The sequence below is a fragment of the Lynx rufus genome, unplaced genomic scaffold (genome assembly GCF_022079265.1).
Source record: "Lynx rufus isolate CCGP_SWC_20201006 ecotype Redwood Valley unplaced genomic scaffold, mLynRuf1.p SCAF_2, whole genome shotgun sequence".
Classification (NCBI taxonomy): domain Eukaryota; kingdom Metazoa; phylum Chordata; class Mammalia; order Carnivora; family Felidae; genus Lynx; species Lynx rufus.
The window spans coordinates 141,660,982-141,687,418 of NW_025814834.1; the positions used below are offsets into that span (position 1 = coordinate 141,660,982).

Genomic DNA, 26,437 nt, shown 5'->3' on the forward strand with positions numbered 1-26,437 from the left:
CCAGGCTCTGAGCTGTCAGCACAGAGCCTGATGCAGGGTTCGAGCTCACCAATGGCGAGATAATGACCTAAGCCGAAGTCGGATGCTTAACCCACTGAGCCACCCAGGCACCACCCCCCCCCATTTTTTAATTTCTTAATTTAAAAACTTTGGACGGTAAAGAACTTCTTTACTTAACTTTATGTAAAATAAAAAGTAGGAGCTCCCTGTTCCTGCCCCAGTCCCACTCTCTAGAAATAAACACTGCAAGCTCGAGTTATACCTGCTGGTATGACTTTTTCTCTCTTGTACATTTACTATAAGAAAATACTATGAATTACATGTACACATACACACATAGCTACATAAATGGGTTGGGGGCAGGGGATGACTAGTTCATAAATCAAACCTATCTGTTGTTTTCAGTGTTTTTGCATTTAACTCTATACCTTGATGGCTGTCCATGTTGGTACATATAGGTCTACCTTACACTTTTTAATGATTGCATAGTGGTTTGTGGTATTGATGTACCATTTCCCTGTTGCAGTTTTCAGCAGTTTTTCAATTTTTCACTGAATACTGCAGTAAACATTTTTGTACTTACACACACACACACACACACACACACACACGCAAGTATTCTTTTAACTTTCCAAATTGTCTTTAGTATGTAAACGTGGGTTTCTATAATATTCTAAATGTGGGTTTTACCTTGATTAGGGAAAAAGTTAACAAAAAAGCCCGAATTAAGTAACTTGCTGACATTGACGGGCACGTCAACCCTTTCGCACTTCGCATTCTGCTAGGTTGTTGATTGAACTCTTGTTTTAGAGTAAATTAATAAACTTATTAAAGAGTATAAATATCATGTGGGGCAGAGACAAATAGATATCCCAAACAGTTGTTGTTCTGGTCACTAAGTAAAACCTGTTATGCCCTCTATTCATATCCAGAGATGTTAAATATGACAGGAATACAGAAACGGGTTTCTGATGTTTAATCTTTTACAAAGATGTTCACTTTTCCAGGTCCCTTGTTTGGCTCAGTAGGTACAGCATGCGACTCTTGATCTCAGAGTTGTGGGTTTGAGCCCCAATTTGGGTGTAGAGATTACTTAAAATAAAATCTTTTTTTTTGAGGAAAGATTTTCAGTTTTACAAAATTCATAATGCAATAGTAGTCAGAATTCTAATGTTTTCCTTCTTTTTTTAAACTTTGTTTATTCAACAATAAATATTTGCTTTCCATTGACCAGGCATTATTATAGGCAGTTGGGATACACCCATGAACAAAACATACCAAAAAAATTCCTGCCATCATGGAGCTTACTGAACGTGAGCTGGATCAGAAAGACAGTAACACTGGACATAGTAAATAAAAAAATCTTAAAGCTTGTTAGAAGGCGGTCAGTGCTGTGGGAAGATTGCACAGGGGTAGTGGGATTGGGAATTCTGACAGGGAAGAAAAAAACTGCAGTTGCTTGTAGGTCCTTAAAGAAGATGGGGATACCTGGGGAAAAAAGGGTTTTGGGCAGAAGGGATAGTCTCTGGAAAAGCCATAGAGTGGGGCATTCCTAGATGTTGGGGAAACAGCAGAGAATCCTGGTAGCTGGAGGGGAGTCAGAGGAGGGAGGCTCTAGAGAAGAGATGGGAGGGGTTGGTGCAGGGGCCAGATGATATAGGGCCTCATCAGCCACTGTAAGGACTCCCTGTCTTACTTTGAGGGAAATGGGGAGCGGTTTTAAACAGATCACTCTGTACAGATAGACTAAGGGCAAAGGATGAAAGCAAGGAGACCACTGAGGAGGCGGTTGAATCAGTGCATAAAAGACGTGGTGTGGCTTGCACCGAAAGGGGTAGGAGTGGGGGAAATGGTTGGACTCTGGATATTTTTTAAAAAATAGAGTTAATAGAATTTCCTGACAGATTGGATATGAAGAAAAGAGAGAAATGTGAAGAAAAGAGAGAAATCAAGCAGAACTACCAAGCTTTGGGTCTGAGCAATTTTAAGAATGAAGTTGTCATCGCTGATCTGGGGAACTCTGTAGGTGGAGCATCCCTGTGTGTCAGTGTCTTTGTAAACAACATTTCACACCACCTAAAAGAGTCAACAGCCTCTGCCTTGAAGAACTTACAGGCACCCTGGGAGTCAGAGGGACGGCACAGGCCCTCCCTGCAATGATTCAAAACCATTTCCTGAGTCCTGCGCCCTTGCGCTCTGTCCCTTTTTTTCTCTTTCCTCTCCCTCTCTCCCAACTGAAAAGGTCCTTCAGGCTTTAGAAATGGTCCCTGAGAGCCCTTTCAGGTGTTGAAAGACTTGCATCGTTGTACTGTGCGGCCTCCTCAGCCGTGTCGCTGTTATCCCCTCCTGCTCCCACCAGGTGGCAGTGCACCGCTGAACATGGACTGGTGGCACCCTGCATCACAGCTCCATGGAGGCCCGAGGGCCGATCTTCAGAATGGCTGCCAGAGGGGACATTTCTAGTATGTGTTACAAACTAATCCGTGTGGGGAGGGTGACAAGAAGTGGTCTCATTTCTTATTTAGAAACATAGATCCTTGCTAAGGATAATTTTCCTCTCCTGACTTGAGAAGGCTTTATATGGCTTGAGAGCAGTCTTTCCACCTGGAGAGTATTTTTATTTAAAGATTTGATTCACCAAGCACCTTGCTGAGGCTGCAGTACTGGCATTTGTGTAATAGGCTCTTCTTTGTTTGAGATGGGCAGAACAGCTTCTAGAAGTTGCGGCTTCCCCAAGGTAAAATCCTTCTTGAAAATCGAAAGTGGATGTTGGTTGATTAGCTTCTATGTGCAAAATTTGGACCAAGTTTTACAAAGAACTCAAATAAGGAAAGGAAGTGCCCTTTTGCCTCAAGAAATGTTTTGTGCAGTTGGAGAGGCGTAAGCACAAATACTGGCAACCTTCAGAATTAATTAACAAGTGAAGTGTCATTGGGTAGTGCTAGTTAATTAATCAAAGTACCCCTGGGCAGTGCTACCTCTGGAGGCTGGAGTACAAATTGGGGCTGAAACGAGGCCTCTTGGTTGAAATCTGCCTATAGACCAGGTAGACCCTCTACCCTATCATGGTAGAAAACCCAACATTTACCCCTGGAGAGGTTGAACTAAAAAGGTTTTGGCTCTGGGAACACCCAGCCATATTTTGGATAGACACTGCCCTGTGAACAGAAGATGTAAGGAGAGTGAACAGCTAACTACTCCTTGTCCCCCCAATATGCACCCCTTAGATCTCCTTTCCAATAAGCTCCCAGAATGCTACATTTATTTCCCCCAGGCACAAGATTGAAGATTAGCTTTCAGAAAACTGATTTGCTCAGGAGAATAGAAGTATAGATTCTGATATTTAGGATTTCCCCCAGTGAAATGGCTATTTCACTATGACTATTTTTATCTTCCCCTTGACAACCCTACCCAGGGCATAGAGCTTCGAGTCTGCCTTTTAATGCCTCATTCTTTAGTATGAACCAGGGTTTCCAAGCCTCGACACTATTGACATTTGAGGTCAGGTAAATTGTGTGAGGAGGCATTGTGGGATGTTAATTAAGCAGCATCTCTGGCCTCAACCACTAGATGCCAGTAGAATCCCTGTCTTCCTAGCCCCTCACCACCACCCCCACCCCTGCCCCCGCCAGTCTTGAAGACTAGACCTTGCTTGAATGTCCCTGGGGGAGAAATCCACCCCCATCCTGAGAATCACTGGCGTGAACCGACATCCACAGTTACAGACATTGGAGGGAAGTCTCAACATAAGAAAAAGCAAAACTATTTGAGGAAGCAACTTTGAGAAAAGGAATCAGAGGAAAGGGCAAATCATGAGCCAGGGCATAGGGGAAGGGCTTAAAGGAAAACAGTATCTTCGGGGAAATGAAAGGACATTGTGTCTTTAAATAAAGAATGATATCCATTTTTTAAAAAAACCTCATATAGCTAGAAAGATCCTTGCCTATTAAAATTTTGATGTAGGAATAAAAAAATGAAAATATTGGAAGATCATGTTGAAGAATTCTGGTATAAAGCGGAACAAAAAGATAAAACCAACAGAGAAAAGATAATAAAATTAGATAATCAAACTGGATGTTGGAAGGCTACTATCCAGAAAGAACAATAACACAGGCAGGTGTCATTAAAAAAAAAAAAATCACCCAAGAAAAATGCCTACAACTAAAGGAAGTGACCTTCAAACTAAAGGAATATCCCCAGCCCAGTAAAACTATAGTCACAGAAGATATATCATCATGCAATTTCAGAACTAAAGATAAAATTTCCAAAAAGCGAAGGAAAATGAGTCACATTTGGAGTCCAAGTGGCATTCAGAATAATGATTAGAGCAATCCTCACACCAGTTCCCATACGACGTTTCATAGAGGATGTGCTCCACCAAAACAAGGAGGACCTAAGAAGGAGGAAGCCTGCGGTCCTAGAATCTAGGTTCCAGCCCAGAAGAGAAATGAAGGAAATTTTCAGGATGACAGTGAAGGGAGTTTCCATATGAAGACCACCACATACAGCAGGACTAGAGAACAACTGGTTGGGAGTTGGAAGTTGAGCAGGGGAACAGAAAACTCCAGAAAGGATGCTTCCAAGAAGCCAGTAATGATGATGAATTACCTCAGGTGTCTGACCAAACTGAGAGTCTCATAGGAAACTTCAAAACCGTGTGTGTGTGCACGCATGCATACATACAAATATATGTGTATGTGTGTGTGTGTATACATATATTTATTTATATAGCTTTGATTAAAAAAAAAAAAAGTAAGTGCTTTGAATACAGGGGAAGGAGAGATCTCAGGGCTAGGAAATTGGAAAACACAGGACACATTCGGACAAATGGTGGGTGTGTTTTTGAACCATGACAGGAGATTGGGAAAGAAGTTGGTGAAATTAAAAGATAAAAAATTATTTCAGTTTTAGAAACCTGAGGTCATCTTAGAATGCTTTCAGTTACAGAAAGGATTTAAGTGACCCAATATTTTTTTAAGTTTGTGCAGAGGGTAGAGGGATCATCTATTGGTTGTGAATAATGGCTGATGTTTGCTTTTGTCTTTGAACATTTGTCTGTATTTTCTAAGTTACAATTAGAAAACAATTAAAGTTATGTTTTGAAACAAACTAAGAAGTGGTAAAAGCACCTGTGGAAATAGTAATCTATGCATAGGAAATATTTATTTTCTAAATAACCCAAACACATACCATAAGGACCAGTCTTTTGGGACGGGTATACTTGTATCTTGGAAACACATTAGTTTTCTGCTACTTTAATAAATAGAAATATTTTGTTCTGTATCTTTTATTCTACGTATGTGTATAACTCAGTGGCAATTTGGTGGTTGCAGGATTTATCAAGCATGGCCTCTGAAATTAACATGGCGTGCTTCCATTCAACAACACCTACTGTTTTCCACAAGGTGGGGTGCTAACTTCACAGAGTGGGCTGAAGTTGGCTATAACTTACTGAAACTTCCAAATCTAGTGCATCTGCTCATTCTCTTTCACAATTCCCAAGCAATCCTGAAAGAAATACTTTTGTAAATTATATAGTTGCAATCGTGGGTTTCATTTCAGTTTGTGAATTCTGTTAAACTCGTGGTATTCATTTTTAGAGTGTGATTAATCTATATAAACACTTTTCCTCTTTAGAGTGTATCTTGACTGCATTCAATTATAGGTATAAAGAATACGTCTAATTTGGTGAAGGCCATTATAAATGAGTGAAATACCAAAATAAAATGTTGGTAGTTTATTGCAAACAGAGATCCTGATGTGGCTGTTTCAGTGAATAGATGAGTATTTTCAAAATGCTGTTATCAGGTAGATGTATACATGGTTCTGAAGTATTTTAAATAGCTGAGTCTCTTAAATTCTTTCCTAAATCTTAATTATCCCATTCTCCATCTCTACAACAAAGGCAAGTCAGGTTAAACTTTCTCTGCATCAGATTCTGAATTGATGGAATTGAAGAAACTATGAATAACATTGCAGTTGTTCGACTTTCTGATCATGTGTCCAGAATGCCTGTGCCAGTTTAATATATGTGGGGTTCTTACAATATGCAGAGCCAGTAGCAGTGTAGAATACAGTGCTGCTACTTCTCCATTTTGAAGTGAATTAGAGACATTCTAATAACTGATGTTTACATGTAAACATTTACATAAAGCATTTTTTTAATGTATACTTATATTATGGTCCCGAGCATACAATAATTTGTCATCGTTGTTGTCATAAAATCAGGATGTGGCCTCTTTCCCTTTGTCCTTCCTTTTGCATAAACGAAGGTTCTTTCGTGCCTTTTAGCCATTAGGCACCAGGAAATAATTACGGAGCTGGTAGTTAGAATCATGCCAGGCATAACATAATTCCAAGCCACGCAACTAATGAGGTTGACTATTGTACTTTCAGTTTCAGGATTGACCAAAGGGCAGATCATGGTCGGGAAGTGAAAGTGATGAGTGCAGAGGCATGTCTACTTGTCTGTCAAGGACCTGATAGATGCTCAGTTCATGGCAGCTGATGAGGAAGTGCCACCGAGTGACCTGTGGGTGGAGGAGCCATGGGTTCCAGACTGGGTCCTGCTGATAACCAGGGGAGGTAGCTTCTCCAGACCTCATTCTCTTACTGCGAAGTAGGGGCCTGGACGAGATCAGGGGGTCCTCAGAAAGCCTCCGTGATTCCCACAACTGGCTCTCAAGCCTGACTTACGAAAGACAAATGAGGCTGCTGCTCCAGGTAGGGCCCTCTGGTGCCTGCCTAGAACCTGCATCTCTGAGCGCTCCCTTTTCCTGGATTCCTAGGTTATCTTATTCTGTGTACCTGCCAGGTCAACCCATTGCCCCATTTTAGGTACAAACCCATCTGCCCCATTTCAACCTAAAAATTGTCTGTAATATCTTCTAACATTGATATATTTTATACTTACTGTTTTACTGACTCATAAGATTATGCTGAAAACCAGACCATAATGAATAATGATATGCTCTCAGCCTGTTTCCCCTTTCACCATTCATCCCACCTAAAAACCTGAGAGTCACCCCAAACTCTCCAGCCTCCCTAAGTCCCTCCTTCCCACCATTGGCCCTCTCCATTCCTTCACCTCAGTGCTGCAAGTATCCTTTAGGCCTTGGACATCGTTCTCCTGATATATTTCAGGGATCTGCTTCTGGGGGAGCCCCATACCTTCTGCCAGAGTGGTGGTTCCTGAATGCAGATGTGGTCACATTGCTCTCATCATCCTCCAAGGATTCCTCATTGCCTTTAGCTTCATGTACATGCTCCTCAGCATGGCTTTGAAGGCCCTGCCTCCCTAGCTCCATTTTCTGCTGTTTTCCTGTGCTCCTTGTATACCAAACAGTTCCCCCCAAATTTCATGCAATTTCATGTGTCACTGCTCTGAACATGTCTGGAAGACCCTTTTTCCCCCTCTGCTATGCCTGGTAAATTTCACATCCTGCCAAGAAGTGAGATCAAGTATCTCTTCCATAAAGCCTGATTTAGCTTCTCAAAGTATAGTGCATCATTTCTTACTTGGTGCTAACATTATATTTAATACTTATATCTCCTTTTGTATTACACTCTTTGATTGCAATTGCTCGTTTTTCTGTGTTGCTCTGCTACTCTCTACTGAATTCCTTATGAATGCCTTCCTCACCCATGTGTTTCCAGCCCCGTTCCTGTCACCTGGTAGGTATTTAATGAATGAAATGAAAAACACAGCACTGCAATTCAGTGTTCATCTATGATATTGATATATTTTCTTTTGTAAAAAAGGGAAATAGTCTTACATTTATTTATTTATTTATTTATTTATTTATTTATTTATTTATTTTAAATGTTTATTTATTTTTTAGAGAGAAACAGAGTGTGAGCAGGGGAGGGGCAGAGAGCAAGGGAGACACAGAATCTGAAGCAGGTTCCAGGCTCTGAGCTGTTAGCACAGAGCCCAATGCGGGGCTTGAACTCATGAACTGTGAGATCGGATGAATCATGAGCCGATGATGAATCATGAATCATGAGCCAAAGTTGGATGCTTAACTGACTGAGCCACCCAGGCGCCCCCCCCTTTTTTTTAATTTTTTAAACATTCATATCGTTTTAAAGCTAAAAGGAAGGGTGTTTAAGTTGCAAGTGACATAAAACTAAACTCAAAACTGGCTTGAACACTAAGGGGAATTTGTTTACTTGGAAAGGGGAAAAATTCAATCTTATTTCTGGGTGAGACTTGGTCCAGGTGCCCAGCAATTTCACTAGCAATGGTCAATGTCTGTCTGCTCTATCTTCTGCAGCGTCACCTCCATCATGCTCCCCACAGTGCTGGCTCCAGCAGCTATGCTCTCCCCTCAGGGTGGCAAAACCCAGTAGTACCTCCTGGCTTTCTATCTTTGCACTAGCCTGTGCAGGGAAAAAGGTCTCTTACAACGTGTAGAAGATAGAGAGGAAACTTCTTTTTCCCAGAAACTCCAGCAAAGTCCTAATGTCTCCAGTCTCATGGTCTTCAGCTGGGTTATAGCCCTGTCTTTCAGCCAGTCATTGTGGCCAGGCATGAGGGTTATTCCCATGTTGCTTAAGCCAGGCCTCCTCATGGTACTAGAGGTTTGGAAGTGAAGGAGACAGGGGCTAACATCCCACCAAAACTGTGCCTGAGAGTGTGAGAGGAGTGAGTTACCCAAAAGAAAATTGGTTATTGTTGGCAAAAGAAGGGGGCAGTAAGAGGCTGAGAAGAGGACAACTAATATTCATTACAAAGGACATTAAAAATTTGAGTGGCCAGAGTCCCATAATTGTTTTAAGAACAAATGACTTTTTTTATTTCCCTGCTGCCCTGACCTCCAGGAGTGGAATGCTTCTAAAGGTGAAGTGAGGAGTGGCTTGAAAGCCATGGGACAAGCAGGGAGCATCAGCCTTGCTTGTCTTTGACAAGTTCAACTTGAGGGCCAGTTGTAGAATCATGGTGGCTAGTTGAGGATCCTGATCTTGCAAGGCCTCCTTGTGAAAGACTGAGGTCTAGAGAAGTTGACTTACCCAAGGTGACAGAACTGGTTATCAGCAAGACCCAGTCTGGGACCCTTGGCCCCTTCGCTCCTTCATCAGCTACCATGAAGTGAGCACCTACCAAGTACTTAAAGGACATGCACATAAGGACATTTTTGTGTGTACAGTGAATTATGGTCATCTTGATTTCAGAATGATAGAACCATCCAACATAGTTTTCTTTTAGTATGTACATTATACTTTGCATTGTTAAGAAAAATTTATAAAAGAAAGCTGAAACCCTTTTTGGTTGAATGAAATTTTACCGTTTTAGTTTTGTCTTGTTTCCAAGATTCTGCAATAGTGTGGCATTCATTAAATAATAAACATATTGTACATTTCAGTGTGTGGTAACAGCAGAGAATGACTTCATAGACCACTTAATCTGCTCTGTTGTGGTTTATGATGCCATCTGGATTCCTTGGTGGAATTATTTCCATCTAAATCACTATAAACTTCTATTTAGGTTGTCACAGATCTAAAGCCAGATATGTTTGTGGGTTTTAGCAGTGATGTAATTCTGGAAGATACTTTGAAAGTTACAAGTTGTCATATACTATTAGCATTTAACTCAGTGTTTCACATAATTTCAGACAAACTAGAGACTGAGGAAAAAAAAATCCATTTCTCTACTTTATTATTATTTTTTTTAGTAAACATTCTCCCTTTCTTGGCTGTCTTGCCACTCTATGTCTAGTTAGGCGTCAGTCAAGCTTGTGTAGGAAACACTGGGAGTCTCTGTGGGTATACATACAGTACTATAGCACATGGCCTCTGCCCCTTCTTAATTAGGACGTTTAGATAGATGGATGAAAAGGAGGTTTCACTAACTAGTATGTGTCTTTTTCTAAGATATGGTGCAGAGAGAATAAGGGAGAGAGAGAATCTCACTTCTTTGTCTTTTATATTACTGCCAGTTGCGTGAAAGAGACCGAATCATGTTGCAAGAAATGCACACACTGCAGGATATACACATAGAACTGCACAGAAAGAAAGGACTCAGGGGGTGCCTGGGTCAGTTAAGCATCCGATTCTGGATTTTGGCTCAGGTCATGATCTAGCAGTTTGTGAGATCACGCCCCACACTGGGCTCTGAGCTTGACAGTGCTTAAAGACTGTTTGGGATTCTCTCTCTCCGTCTCTGTCTGCCCCTCCCCTGCTCACGTTCTCTCTCTGTCTCTCTCACTCTCAAAATAAATAAACATTAAAAAAAAAAAAAAAAAAGGACTCAAGTAGAATATACTTTCTATGTAACCCAGTTGGCTACCAGGCAGGAGCAATAGCAAAACAACAGGACTTGCTAAGTTTCAACAAAAACTCTGAGGATTTCTGAGTCCCTGTATTTTTACTCTGTTTTGTTTGTTTGTTTGTTTGTTTGTTTTCTTGGGGGTTTTTTGTTTGTTTTTACCAAAAAGGCTTGGAGGCCGGGAAGGACACCTTGGTAACAGTGGTAGTTGGGGCTGGTATGCCAAACCTACAGCACAGAACAGGGTATGAAGGAGAAGGTGACCGGAGGCCGCAGGGAGCTCAGTCCCCACAGAGCCAGGGAAGCAGGCAAGCTCTGTGGGTTGGAGGCTGTAGATATAGAGGGTAGGTGAGTTGAAGAACAGAGAAGGAAAAGAAAATGGGTCAGAATGGGTAGCTGGCTATATATAGAAGCAACAGAAGGCAGGGAACACGGCTCCATGGGAAGTTAGTTCAGCTCATTATGTATTCCTCAGAACTGAGGTGCAGAGATCAAAGAAGGGCCTTTAGAAGGGTGAGTCAGGAGCATATTTCAGGGCACATGGAAGACCTGTTCTACCACTTGCTGGCGGTGTCACCTTGGGAGATTTCAGATTTCTCATCCGTGAAGTGGAGAGGTTGGATTAGTTGGTCTCTTACAATCCTGAGATGTTACAAGGTAAAGAGTCAGCATCCTATCCAACCTAGACCACAGACTGGACTTCTAGAAACTATAGTGACAGTCATTTATCTGTTCAGCAGGTATTGACTGAGCACCCATGATGTATGAAACACCGTTCTGCACAGTGGGGTTACAGCAGTGAGCAAGATGAAATCCTTTCCTCTCATGGAGCTTGTGTTCTGAAGAGAGAGGCAGACACCAGTCAAACACACAAACAAACAAGTTAATTGGAAGTATGAGTAATTGCTGTGAAGATGGCAAAATAAGACAGTGTGGTGGAGGGTGACCGTGTATCGGGGGAGGGGCACGTGGGGAGCCTGCCTCCTCTCTGAGGAGGTAATGTTCAAGCAAGACCTGGATTGACCCAATCTAGGGAGCACGGTAGACCACTCAGAATGAACCGAAAAGGCCCTCAGGAAGGAATGTATTTGACGTATTCACACAACAAGAAAGAAGGCTGATGTGGTTGGTGAGTGAACAAGGAACCATTAGAGAGATAAGGCAGCCCAGGTTACACAGGACCTCAGAGACAGTTGTCAGAAATTTGGATTTTATCCCAAGTGCATTGGTAAGCCTTTGGAGGGTTTTAAGCAGGAGAATGAAAGGAAAGATCTGCTATACATTATAATCTCTGGTGATTCTGTAGAGAATAAAGTGTAGGGGAGCCAGAGGAGAGTTAGAGATGAGTTGAGAGGTTATTGTAGTCATGGTGAGAGATGGTCATAGTTTGGACCAAGAATAGCAGGGATGTTGGGAATAAGTAGCTAGATATGGAATGTGTGTAGAGGTTTTAGAAGAAGGAGCCACAGGAGCAGGTGCCCCACCCTCCGTCCCTGCCAACGCCAATGTATATTTTCATGATCTTCATATATAACCAGGAAATTTATTTATGATAGATTCTGCTGTTCCTTTGTCGATTCCTGGCTTGGGAATGCGGAATAGCATGTTTTGGTGGCAAATATGATAGTACTTTTGAGTCATTATAGAAAAGCCTAGTGAATAGAGGAACACTAAAGTATGCATTTCATGGCCCCAGTGGAATGGATTCAGAGTCAGTTTAACATCCCACAGTGTCTTTCAAAGGAATTACTTTTCTTGGGTCCAGGATCCAGGGAAGACTGACCCTGCTTGGGTTGTGTGGCCTCTCCTAAACTAAATATTGGGTCTAGAGGTGAGGGGTAGGGGTGGTAAAATGATGGATGAGGCTTCCTTTGTGTCCTGCATCCCATTAGTAGGACATAAAAGAGGGTCAGGGACATTTCCCTCAAGGCAAAGGTACATACTAACAAAAATAGTTATGTCTGTGAGGATGCCTTCATTTGGATTTCTCCAGATGCCCCAATCCCTGAGAATGTCTGGCCAAAGGTCATAGCCAGGCCTGAACTGTCACTCTCTGAAACTCCATCCCATTCTTTTGTCTTCAAAGGAACTTTTGTTAAAACCAAAATACAATCTTTCTATTAATAATTTTTCCTTGTTGATTTCTTCATGTATTTGATTATTTTATAAGTAAAAAAAACAAAAACAAAAACAAAAAACCTCTCAAGATTTTTCCATGGCCTGACCCTTAGTATTTCCTTTAGGCAATATGGGACATCAAATACCCTAGCAGCAGTTTCTGTGTGTCAAGCATAGTTAATCTGAGAGCCCTGTTCTTACCAAAATGGCCCAGGTTCCCATCCACTTCAATACACACCCGTGTAGAAGGTATAATACCGAAACTGAAGGCATAGAATTTTCCAAGTAGTGTCAGGTGCAGAATGGGTTGCTGTTCTTGTCTAGCCTAACAGGCTCCCTTCCCTTATATGCTCAGACCTCAAAGCTTTGGGGACACTCTTCTCTCATGGATCTGTTTTCTAGGGAGAGGACCCACAAAGGTTGAGACATTTCTTGAGGCCCTTGTGAGTGGTCAGTTTCATAGAGAGCAGTCTAGGCTCTCTACCTGGGACACATTGTTAAGGAAGAGGGCATTGGTCTTTGGTTCATTCTCATTCTCCCTCCTGTTTCCCCAAGCCCTTAGAACTTGGTGCCTCCTGGCTCTGGCTCTTTATAAACTTCCAGTCCCCCGCTTTGCTCAGGTTTTTTCTCTAGCCCCAAGAATTCCATTCATTTTAATCTGTTTACTGAGTGGCCCCTACAAATAAGGCCCTAAAGGTGCACTCTGAAATCACTGTCTTTGTGCCCTTTTATATCGTCTGTCTAAATATACCTCAGCTAGGTGACAAGAAGATTGGATTAATATCTACTAACATGCAATAAATAACATTGAATCACTCATTCAATAAATACTGAGCATCAACTGTAAACCAGGTACTCTTCACAAGCGCTGAGATTGCAGTGATTAAATTTCCTGGCATCCTCAAGTAAGTTATATTCTAATGGGGCAGACAGGTAGTAAATAAATAAGTATATCGTATGCCAGTAGAGTGGCATGGGTGACTCATTTGGTTAAGCACCCGACTCTTGATTTTGGCTCAGGTCATGATCTCATGGTTCATGAGATGGAGCCCTCTGTCAGGCTCCATGCTGATAGTGGAGCCTGCTTAAGATTCTCTCTCCTCCTCCCTGCCTCTCTCTCTCTCTCTCTCAAAAAAAAGCCCAAAATACAAAAACAAAAACGTAGAGCAAGCCTGTCCATGGGGGAAGGAAGAGTACGGGTACACATGGGTTGGGGGGTATCTTAGAAAGGTTAGTCGGGAAGGTGTGTCTAAGGAGAACTGACCTGCTGTAGTGGGGGAATGGGTGGTGAGAGACTTGGATTTAGAGAGAAATCTTTTGGGTAGGATTTCCAATTATCTGAACTTCTTATCAAAAAAATGATAATATAGGCAAGATTTGGATGGGATCTGGAGCTGGAGGGCCTCTCCAGTATAGAGCTGTGGACTCTGTGGACTGTCCTGTCCCTGCCAGTCAGGGTCATGGTTCTGATCCCTTGTCTAGCTCCTCATCACTGCCCTTCCCCAAGTTCATCATCACCTGACTCTTTTCCTGTTTATCTCACTGACAGAACTTTCAGCTTGGCTTTCTTCCCAGCTACCACTTACACTCTTATCCTTAATGGTAATGCAGATTCTCCCATCATGTTGCCTCCTGCTGTTCTGAATAAATTTCTTTCCCTGTGACTTGGAAGAACCTACTCATTGTCCTGCCCTGTGGATCACTACATAGTTTATCATTTCAACTGGGACATTTCTGAGAGCAGAAGAGGCACTGTTAATAATTATACTGGGACTCTCCTCTGCAAACTGGGTGATTGGCCACTGTAGGTGTGTGATCATTGGCCCAGTTAGCTCCAGCCACAAGTGGAACTGGGACTCCACTCCCCAGCCTGGCATCTGATCTGGAGGCTGAGGTCAAGCTTCTTGCATGCACCTCCAGAAGCAGAGGCCATCATGCTGGTCACTAGCCTTGTTTTTCACCCTCAGGCCTGTTTTCCAGTTTCCGTCTTGGAAGTCCCTCAGTCTCCACCCCAGAACATCCCACTACTAGTTTCTGTTCCTCCTCTGAGAATGGACAAGACTTCCTAAACCCATCTTCTCTGCTTCTTCAAGCTGCTTCCTGGGATGAGATGTAGTCTCTTTTTCCATGTCCTAGTCTGAGACTGCCGTCTTCAGACCCAGACAGACGCCCTTGAAAAACCCCTCCCTACCAGGCCTGTGTGTTTGCCCCTCTGGAGCGCAGATGGAATCTGAGGAGTTGGGCTGCTAGAGCCTTAGTCAAACTGCTTCCAGCCCCTCAAGACACTAAAAATATCCAGAAATATTGCACATTGCTTCTTTACAAAGTTATATGCTTGCAGCTTTAAGAGATTCAAGGGACATTATAAACACCCATGCATTTTTGAAGAAATTTTTATTGATACGGAGATCAGGCCTCAAAACTGGGAAGTAACATCCAAAAAACCTTTAGAATGAGACCCTACTGGGTTATTTTTGCCGTAATAATAGCAATGACATCTTATTGGATTCACATGTGTTTTGCAGTACAAGTTCCACAATCCCATATCTAAATTACCAAAAAGTTCTGAAAACTGGGGGATGGAGGGGATCTGAAGTTTGTCGCACCTTTGGCAGCAAAACCTGATTTGAATTGGCCTAAGGCTTATAGTCTTTATTTATCTTTGTTAGTGTGAATATTCATGTTTTGCTGCAGAGATATTAATATGTTTGGTTACTTCCCCCAAACTTCCAAGGATGCCCCATATTACCTGTTAAAAATACTTCTGACCCAAAAGTTTTCTGATGAGGGATTTTGGCTCATAGTACTGTTTTGCCAGTTATGTGTTTTCCAATTAATAATCATAAATTAGGCAAGCACAGATCTCAAAGAAAACACCTCACAGGTTTGCCCCCACTTGGTTATTTACTGCTCCCTGTTTGCTCTGTAGTTTGGGAACTATTCGGTATTATTTTCTAGTTCAACATTTAGTACTTTAATCCTTTGGAAGGAAAAACAATGTTGGTTTAATAAATGATGAATAAATAGAAATAGTGAATAATATATTGAATCCAGATCTCTCCTTCTCCACTGGTGTAACATGAAAGGAGGAGGAAATAGTCTTTACAGTCACATGTGAAACAAAGTAGTCACATGTGCAGTACATTTGCATTTTGTGCAGTATATATAAGAACTATACTCATGCCTTCCTGGAGTATGAGGAAGGCTCATACTGGAGGCTCATACTGGAGGCTCAACAAAAGCCTCCAGACACAATTTCATATCTTTTTCTAAACGCACAATCTCAGGACCAATAATTGTATGTCTTCCACTAGTTTAGGAAAAGCCTTTTCTATTTTCTCAAGGAGTATATTGTACCTCTAAGCCAATAGGGGGATGGGGAGAAGAGTGTATTAAATACTTAGTCCTTTACTGTCTGACTTAACCTGTGTGGTAGCCAAGCTCCAAGAAACCCCCAGGGTTTCAAGCCCCCTGTGTAGTCTCTTTCATATTAAATAGGGTTGACCTTTGTAACCAGTAGGACTTTGTGCAAATGACAAAAGTGTGACTTCTGAGGTTAGGTCATAAAAGACATTGTGGTGTCTGCCTTTCCCTCTCTCGAATCACTTGCTTTTGGGAAGCTAGTTGCTGTGTAATGAGAATACCCAAGTAGCCCTATGGAAAAGTCCATGTAGCAAAGAAGTAAGATCTTCTGCTAAAAACCAGCACTAAATTGCCAGCCATGTGAGTGAGCCACCTTAGAAGTGGATCCTCCAGCCCCAGTCAAGCCGTCAGATGACTGCAGCCCCAGCCAACAACTTGACTTCAATTTCATGAGAGATTCCAAACCATAATAACCCTGCTAAACCGCTTCTGGATTCCTGACCCCCCAGAAAGTTAGAAACAAAAATATTTGTTGTTTCAAGCTACTGGGTTTGGAGGTAATCTGTTACATAGCAAAAGATAACAAGTATACCAAGAACTTTGATTCAAGGAGAAATGTTCATTTCTTTTATTATGAAAGTAACAGTACATGCTTGTTGCAAATTTTAAGTGTGGACATACATGACCTGGAAAATAAAAATATCCCCTCTTTGCAGTTTATGGTGAATAGTTCCAGATTTTCTCTGAGCAGATACTAACATGTGTACATCTGTGTATACCAACACACATGTGTTGTGATTTGTTAATACACCCTGGACCGTATTAAACACTGTCCTGCCACTTGCATATTCTTTTTAACAATTTAGCTTGGCACATCTTCCATGTAAGGTCATATAAATCCGTCATTTGTTAATTTATCTTCATATATTTTGTTGTGTGAACATCTCCATTTCCTATTGGAGGATATTTGGGCTGTCTCTGATTTCCACAAATACAATGCATGATACAGTGAATAATCATGTAGGTGAATCTGTGGGATATATTTCTGGAAACAGAAATGTGGATCAAAAGTAGACACACTTAAAATTCTGATAGATATTTTTGGATTGCCCTCACAAAAAGCTGTAAGCAAAAGTTGTACCAGGGAATGTAAGTGTCTATTTCCCAGCACCCTCAAAAAACACTGGGTAACCATGGTCTTTAACAATTGGGTAAGTAAAAAATGATTTATTGCCTTCTTTTATGTTTAATTATTAACCATCTTTTTGTGTTTATTGGCTGTTTGAGTTTCTTCTGTTTGGGGTTCTCTGTCCATCTCCTTTGGCCATCTTGGTATTAGATTATTTGCCTTACATGTTGGTTTGTAAGAACAATTTGTGTATCAGCATGTTAACCTCTTTGCCTAAAACATATTTTGTAGAAAATTTATCCCAACTTATTGTCAACACCAACTTTAACATTTTAAATCATATTTAGGAACTTTTCTGTCATAACCTGATGATGTATGTCATATAAAGCATGGAAAGGGCTTTGTAACTTAATTTACAAGTAGTTAGAATGAAAATTTTAAATAAAGCATGACCTGTGTCTACAAGCATTAACTGTTGCTGTGTTTACCTTGGTTATCAATGGCCCGGTTGACTTGGATTGTTACTATTTTCCTTCTAGTTTCCCAAATACTTTATTCACCGCATTCCCAGAAGCCGTGAGGTTCAGCAGTCCTGGCTGTCCACAGTGCTCACCACTTTGTACTCTATGTGGCTCTCCTTTCCCCTGACTCACCGAGTGAAGCCAGATTTGGTATGTATGACCATCACTAAGGAGAGGGACAGTCAGTCTCCTGTGGGTCTTTCATTAGTAATGGAACATAGTGTTTTCTTACACAGCAACCCTTTATCAGTATGCCAGATTCTATATTGGACCTTTTTATGATCATATGCTAAAATTTATCATGCAATGCACTTTGCTGAAAGAGGTGAGAAATTTGTCTTCCCTTTCTAGATGTAACTTAAACTCTAAATTTGCCCTCTTCTCCCCCCTCCTCTTGTGATAAGCCCTAACAGAGCAGTGTCTTTAACCAATTTGTCTTCCTACTCACCTATGGTTCCTGAGCCAACATCATGTGCTTATCAGCCAGAGGAGAGCCAATTTTTTATTCCTTTTCAGTACTCTTCTTGTTTTTTGTCAAGACTGTGTTACCAGATATGGAATGCAGTGGGCAGAATGTTACACACACCCAAGTTTTTATAGGAGAATAATACAGAAAATAGAAACCTAAAAACATAATTACTGCACTGTGTTCAAGTTTACTTTCCTTATCATCTTAAGTTCTCTGTGGTCTTTAGGATGAAGTTCTGTTATTAAATTCTAAATGCATTTTAGTAGACCATGGAGAGTGGTGGATATGTTATCATAGGAGTGTACACAGTTCTTAAATAACACTTTCTTTCCTATTTTAAGACAGAATCCATTCAGCAGCATATCCTGAAAGGAAGCTCTTCACTTGCCCTCCACATACACAAGTTCTGGTCTAGTGGGTATTATTCTCATGAGTAGTTGGAACAGAAATGTGTAGCTTGACTTTGAACGATCTCTGAGTTTGGTCATTGCCTTTCATCAGCTGAACTGCGGTTCAAGTCCCTTCTTTGGATGAGAATTATTATTTTTTTTTTTTTTGTAAAATTTTTTTTTTCAACGTTTATTTATTTTTGGGACAGAGAGAGACAGAGCATGAACGGGCGAGGGGCAGAGAGAGAGGGAGACACAGAATCGGAAACAGGCTCCAGGCTCTGAGCCATCAGCCCAGAGCCCGACGCGGGGCTTGAACCCACGGACCGCGAGATCGTGACCTGGCTGAAGTCGGACGCTCAACCGACTGCGCCACCCAGGCGCCCCTGGATGAGAATTTTAAAATCTGAATTTTCTGCATGAGTATTTAGATTGTTTTTAAAAGATACAGTTTACAAACAGTGAGATGCACAGATCTTGTGTATAGTCTGACTGTGTCCATCTCAAGATAGAGGACATCTCTGTCACCCCAGAAAGTTTTCTCCTGCTTCTTCCCAGTCATTCCCTGGCCCTGAGCAACCACTTTCTGATTTTTGTCACCATAGATTACTTTTGCTTATGTTTATTTTTAAATTTTAGACAAAGTGAGTTTATTTCACAGTCTCCAGCCACATTTTCAGTGTGTAGAATTTAGATATTTCCCTAAAAATCATTACTGCCCAGAAAAGTTTATTTATTTCTAAAATTCAAAAGGCAGAATAGAAGGGAGAAAAGGTCTTGATATTTTAAGCAGGAAATCTGGTGTTTATATTTACTAGATCACTAGAGGCATGGCCACCATCACTGGCAGCAGCTAGCTTGAGTGTGGTTTAGGACTCCAAAGGGTTAAGGCTCAGAAGGAAGTAGTGACATGATGGATGATGGCTGTCATAGACACAGAGGAGCTCTGGTGACTGCCTGGCCTGGCATTTGATACCCTTGTAGTGGGAAGAGTAACCCGTGGGGCATTAGGACACTTGGTCCCAGGCCACTTTGGCTTTCATTTCATTTTCGTCAGTTCCCTTCTGGGCCTCATTCTTTACCTTAAAATGAAAGAATATATTAGATATCCTCTCAGTTTCCTTCTGACTTAGTCTAAAATTTTATGAATGCTATAAATTTGCTTGTAAAAGAATGGAAGGAAAAAACTATTATGACGTTTCTAAAGGAATAAGAGTGAAAAGGGGTTGGGGGATGTGAAGTACTTATTTCCATTCTTAGCTGAGTTAGTGAAAATCATTTCAAACCTGAGCGTTACCCGATCAGCTGTTCCCATACAGTTGGCTTCACAAAATGAATTTGCACTTAATGTATTTCCCTTCACTTTACAGAGAAAAGTTAAGGGTCAAGAGGCCTTTTTTACAACATGCAGATCTCTCTGCATTCATCCTTGACTTTCTTATGACTTTTGTCACAAAGCACTATTCCTTTTTTACTTCTTTAAAAAAAAAAAAGTGAAAGAAAAACCCACTCTTAGAAGGGATAGCAGCATCATACCTTAAATCACTGGAGTTGCCTGAACGGCCAGGTGCCTGTCTGCTCTACTTTTAACTGTGTGCACCTGAGTGTACTGCTCCATTCAACTGTCTCTGTACCTCACTTTGCCATCTATAAAATATAAACACAGACACTTCCCTGTTGTTCCAGAATGAGTGTTGAATAATAGAACATTTTAATGTTTTTTAAATGGAAATTCCGTCTGGAACATAATAGGTAATGTTTATTGAGCACTTATATATGCCAGATGTGGCACTAAGCGATTGCCATACAAGATAGGTGGTACTGTTATTCTCGTTTAATGGCTGAGGAAACTGAGGCAGTAAGCCACAGGAGGTTATATGGCACCTTTATATTAAAAATCTGGGTCAAGGAGCATCAATAATAGCAAAAATGAGATTTCATCAAATGAACTGAGATCTCTGGTCCTTTCAGTCACTTATTCTTTTCTGTTTATCTTTGTTATCTTGGAAGCAGCAAATAGAGTTAGCCAAATTTGGAATGCTGTATTATATGTTTGATTTGTAGATGAGTCTATCCTGAAAGTGGTAATTTTTAAAAGTATGCAGCAAGTGCCTGCTGTGTGCTACTTTTCCAGTTGGTTATCTAATAGACATCTGAAACTTTCTTAGTCCAGAATAGTAGATATTTCCTCTTCTTTCCCTGTTTTAGTAAATTTGCTCGAGTCAGATCCCCAGGAGACATCTTTGATTCTTCTTTCCCACACCCTACTTCCCGTGTTCAGTAGCAAGTCCTGCCAGCCATGTCTTTGAAATTTATCACCCATCTGTCTATTTCAGTCCATCTTGACTGCTCCATGCCGTCCGCCCCCCCACCCCACTGCATAGTCTCCTAACTTGTCTGCCTGTGGAAGGAAGTTCATGATCCCCCACAATTTTTCTTTACCATTTAACAACCAATGTAATTTTTTTAATGTAAACTAGATTCTGTTACTTCATGCTTAAAATCCTCCAGTGGTGCTCTTAGAATAGAGTTTAAACTTAGGATAGCTTGCATGCTCCAGCCCTGACCTGCTTCTTTGACCTTTTCTCCTCTCTTTCCTTAGTTTACTATGTGCCAGCCACACCTGCCTTTTTTTTTTTTTAAACAAACCCAACTGATTCCTATCTCAGAGCCTTTGTACTTGCTGTTCCCTGTACTTGGGACTCTTTACTCCTGACCTAAACATGACCGGCTCCATTTTGTTCTGAGCTCAAGTATCATCTCCTACAAAGGCCTGACTACTAGTACTTCTCCTTATTCCTCTGTCGCATTGTTATGCTTTTTTGTCTTCATAGTATTAGTCCCAATAAAAATTATCCTTTTTATTATCCTTTATTGTCATTCCATAAGAAACTGTGACTGCCTTGTCCACTGTTGGAAAACGATACCTGGCCCATGGTAGACTCTCAGTACATATCTTTGATAAATGTTCCACTCACTGTGCTAGTTACTGAGGGTGCAAACATGAGTGAGACATGGGCCCTGGCCTCAAAAAGGTTACACTCTAATGGAGGAGACAAATGGGAAAATAATTATAATTCAATATACCAAGTTCCTTAATGGTAGCAAGTAAAAATTGCCATGGGAATATGTCAGTGGTTGGTTCATTCACAAATATTTGTTGAGGACCTACTCTGTGCCAGGATTTATACTGTGTGCAAGAGATTATAAAAGTTAGCACAGTAGAGCAGTCTTGCCTATAGCTAGATGGTTGTAGTGTGATACATCCTCTCTGGGAAGTGGGGTAAGGCTTCCGAGTAGAGATGACATTTAAGCAAAGGTGGGTAAGAGAGAATACAAAACTGTCATTTTAAGAAGAGTCAAGATTAGGGGCACTTGGGTGGCTCAGTCAGTTAAGCAGTCCAACTTTGGCTCAGGTCACGATTTCACGGTTTGTGAGTTCGAGCCCTGCATCAGGCTCGCTGCTGTCAGCACAGAGCCCACTTTGGATCCTCTGTCCCCTTCCTCTCTGTATCTCCCCTGCTCTCTCTCTCTCTCTGTCTCAAAAATAAATTAAAAAAAAAGAGTGAAGATTAATAAGTCAGCTAGGTAAGAGAGTCACATAATGTACATAAAGTCGAAATCTTTAGACTAAACCTTTATTAATTGAAATTTTACATATAATATTTTATTGTTATTAGAAATTATTAGGACCTGGGACTTAACTCAGTACAAGTAAGAAGTAGTCATTTTTAAAAGGCTAAATATCATAGGTACTTTTAAGATGGTATATTGGGCTTTTTTCTTTAAAATCCCCACAAACAGGGACGCCTGGGTGGCTTAGTCAGCTAAGCATCCAACTCTTGGTTTTGGCTCAGGTCATGATCTCATGGTTTGTGAGTTTGAGCCCCATGTTGGGCTCCATGCTGACAGTGCAAAGCCTGCTTGGGATTCTCTTCCCCCTCTCTCTGCTTCTCTCCTCTTTGTGCTCAATTGCTCACTCTCTCTCTCAAAATAAATAAACTTAAAAAAATTTAAAATCCCCACAGACTTTTTTCATTGCAACCTAATAGTTAAAGGAAATAACCACTTAACCATTTTATTGATTATCATTTTGATTCATCAGAATGGATCCACCTAAAAGTCATATTTTTAAAATCTTTTAGAAAAATAACATTGAGCTATTCTGATTTGTCTGGCACTCTTCTAAGTACTTTACATACATTAACTCACTTAATTTTCCTAACAGTCTTCTCACATAATACTCATTATATTCATTCCATAGATGAGGAGCCCAAAGTCCAGAGAGGTTTAAGTAACCAAGGTCGCAAAACTAGTCAGTGTAACTTAACTCTAGTTCTCTTTATAAATGTATCGGATTCTGCCAGAATTAGCTAACTTGCTCAATTCAAAACTAGTATTTTATTTTTAACATCTGTATTGCAGTAGGCACTGAAAGGGGTTACTAGAATAGAGCCTATGTCCTTGAGAAGCTTTTATTTAGTTAGCTTCAAGAAAAATAGAGTAAAGAAATGATAGGTAGACATGCAATAGAGAGTAATTCTGTTGGAAAAAAATGAAATCAGAAATTGTTCTTCCATTTCTGCAGCAACAGCTTGTTCTGCTACTCAAGATTCTTTTTAAAAAGCATTTGAACACATCATTTTTTTAGCTTTTTAAAAAATTTGAAACAATATCACAAGAAGTTGCAGAAATAATACATAGATGTTCCTATATTCTTCACCCAGCTTTCCTTAAAGGTGACATCATATATAACTGTAGTACAGTGTCAAAGCCAGAAGATTTATATTAGTATGATACTGTACTGTTAACCAGACTACAGACCTTACTCAGTTTTCACTGTTTTTCTATATGTATTCGTGTGCAGTTGTATGTGTGCATATGTATAGTTCTATGCTATTTTATTCGTGTAGTTGTGTAACCACCACGAAAATCAAGATACAAAACTGTTCCATCACTGCAAAGGAGCTTCCCTGTGCTCCCCCCATCCCTGTCTCCTGGCAGCCACTAATTAGTTTTACCTCTATACAGTTTGTCATTTCAAAATGTTCTGGAGAATGTTAAGATGTCAGAAGTGTAGGGCAACCCTAAGCTTGCCTCCTGCCTCAAGCACAGCTAGAGAAATATCAAATCATTCTGAACACTCAAGAAATCGATCAGATGTCTTGGAGAACAAAGCTGCACATCTACAAGCAGAAAAAATGACCCGTGGAAGGGAGGAAATGCTGAGAGTTGATTTGGGGAGAAAAGAGCCACGATTGCAGCAGTGGGGAAGGAGCCCTGATCACAGAGAGAGGAGCGAGAGAGAACAAGAGAGAAAGAGTGGGAAAAAAAGGGTGAAAACATTCACAGGGGACTGCACAAAAAAAATTTTCCCCAAAACCATTGACTGGAAAAAGGAGAGGATTTCTTTTTTTTTTTCTTTTTTTTTTTTTATAATATGTGAAATTTATTGTCAAATTGGTTTCCATACAACACCCAGTGCTCATCCCAAAAGATGCCCTCTTCAATACCCATCACCTATCCTCCTCTCCCTCCCACCCCCCATCAACCCTCAGTTTGTTCTCAGTTTTTAAGAGTCTCTTATGCTTTGTCTCAAGGAGAGGATTTCAATACCGCTAGTTTTTTATAAACAGCAGAGTGCAGTGTCTGAAGTTTTGGAGGTCAAGAGCATTACCAGGATTGCGCATGGCTGTGCTTAGTGGGGGACAAGGGAGGAGCCCCAGGAGTGGGCAGTGCAGTCTGAGGATTCCCTGTGGTTCACAGGGAGAAGTGGTTCCCCTGCTTGAAGAGCATTTGGTAGAGGTGATACAGCAGCTCCATAGGCAAGGGATCCTGCGGGCACCATTGAGCTACCCCATTCACCAGCATAGGAACAAAGATGCTAGCTGAGGACAGCAACCCTGGTGCTGGCTATGTATTACAATTTACCATAAACTCTGAACCTCTGTACAGTCATGTAACTATTTTCTGGGACAAGCCAGCATCCAACACAGTGCAGTGAGACCCTCCCCCAGAGGATCAGCATGGGTCTCTGCCACAAGGGTCTCTGATGTGTGGGGTTTGAAACCTAGCTGTGCCTAAGATAAAACACAGGTGTTCTGTGCTGTCTGGCAGGCAGACAGCTCAAAGACAGGGACCCCTTGGAGAGGCAATTGTTTGTCTGTGAGGACTTCCTGAGGAGTGGTGGGCACGAGCCCCCTGTTCCAGAGAGGAGAGAGCAGGGTGGAACCATTTTTACCCCTTGCCCACCTGCAGTGACCGACCTCATTGAGAGAAAAAGCGTGTCACCAAATGAAGACCTGAGCAACTTACACCTAGCCCTGCCCCCACTGTACCCTACAGGTGTATTTCCACTAGAGTAAGTCCACCTGAGAATCAGAGCAGTAGACCCCTCTCCCAGACCAGCATAACCCCCTTGCACGTACCAAGTCTACTGATCATAGAGTGCTGCAAAGCTTCAGCTCTGGGGGAAACAGGATCTAGCTTCCTTTGGGTTTGTTTGTTTTGGTTTCCTTTTTTGGGGGGGTTTTTTTATACAGAAGGAGCAATTTCTTTACTTTTTGAATTATTTTTAAGTTTTTATATATATTTTTTTCTATCAAGCTTCTCTTAACAATCAACCCAAAACACATCTAGGACCTTCCTTCCTTCCTTCCTTCCTTCCTTCCTTCCTTCCTTCCTTCATTTTTCACCTCCAAAATGACAAGATGGAAGAATCCAACCCAAAAAAACAGGAAGAAATGTTGGCCAGGGATTTAATCAATACAGATATAATAAAACATCTGAACTAGAATTTAAAACAACAGTTATAAGGATACTAGCTGGGCTTGACAAAAATATAAAAGACATTAGATAATCCTTATGGCAGAGATAAAAGAACTAAAATCTAGTCAGGCCAAAATTAAAAATGCTATAACCAAGATGCAAATCCAAATGTATGCCATAAAAACAAGGATAGATGAAGCAGAGGAACAAATCACTGATAAAGAAGATAAAATTATGGAAAATAATGAAGCTGAAAGGAAGAGAGAAGCAAAAGTAATGAATCACAAAAGTAGACTTATGGAACTCAATGACTTATTAAAATGTAATAACATTTATATCATAGGAGACTTAGAAGATGAAGAGAGAGAGAAAGGAGCAGAAGGTGTATTTGAGCAAATTATAGCTAAAAGTTACCTAATTTAGGGAAGAACACAGACATCAAAATCCAAGGTGAACAGAGAGCTCTCATTAAATTCAACAAAAGCCAGCCATTACCAAGGCATATCATACTCAAATTCACAAAATACACAGACAAGGAAAGAATCCTGAAAGCAGCAAAGGAAAAAAGTCCTTAACCTACAAGGGAAGACAAAGCAGGTTCACAGCAGATTTGTCCACAGAAACTTGGCAGGCCAGAAGGGAATGACAGGATATATTCAACATGCTGAATGGGAAGAATATGCAGCCAACAGTACTTTATCCATCAAGGCTGTCAACCAGAATAGGAGAGATAAAATGTTTCCCAGACAAACAAAAACTGAAGGAGTTTGTAACCACTAAACTAGCCCCACAAGAAATTTTAAGGGGGAGTCTTTTGAGTGGAGGGGAAAAAAAAAAAAAGACCAAAGCAACAAAGAATACAAAGGACCAGAGAACATCACCAAAACACCAACTCTACAGGTAACACAATGGCACTAAATCCATATCTTTCAATAATCACTCTGAATGTAAATGGACTAATTGCTCCAATCAAAGACATGTATAGGGCATTAGAATGGATAATAAAAACAAGATCCATCTATATGCTGCCTACAAGAGACTCTTTTCAAACCTAAAGACACCTGCAGATTGAAAGTGAAGGAATGGAGAACCATCTATCATACTGATGGACATCAAAAGAAAGCCAGAGCAGCCATACTTATATCAGACAAACTAGATTTTAAAACAAAGACTGTAACAAGAGATGAAGAAGGGCATTATATCAAAATTAAGGGGTCTGTCCACCAAGAAGATCTAAGAGTTGTAAATATTTATACCCCCAACTTGGAAGTACCCATATATATAAATCAATAACAAATACAAACTATCTCATTGATAATAATACAGTAATAGTAGGGAACTTTAATCCCCTGCTTAAGCAATGGGCAGATCATCTAAGAGAAAATCAATAAGGAAACAGTAGCTATAACATAG

At 40.8% G+C, this 26,437-nt stretch overlaps 1 protein-coding gene across 1 annotated transcript in view; it reads left to right on the forward strand.

Annotated features, from left to right (window-relative positions):
* The window catches only part of ALG14 (ALG14 UDP-N-acetylglucosaminyltransferase subunit), a 101,281-nt gene that overhangs the window by 19,534 nt on the left and 55,310 nt on the right, over window positions 1-26,437 (forward strand). Inside the window, exon 3 of the mRNA XM_047085786.1 lies at window positions 17,417-17,548. Within this exon, the coding sequence (XP_046941742.1) occupies window positions 17,417-17,548 (132 nt within the window). The remainder of the gene's footprint in view (window positions 1-17,416; window positions 17,549-26,437) is intronic.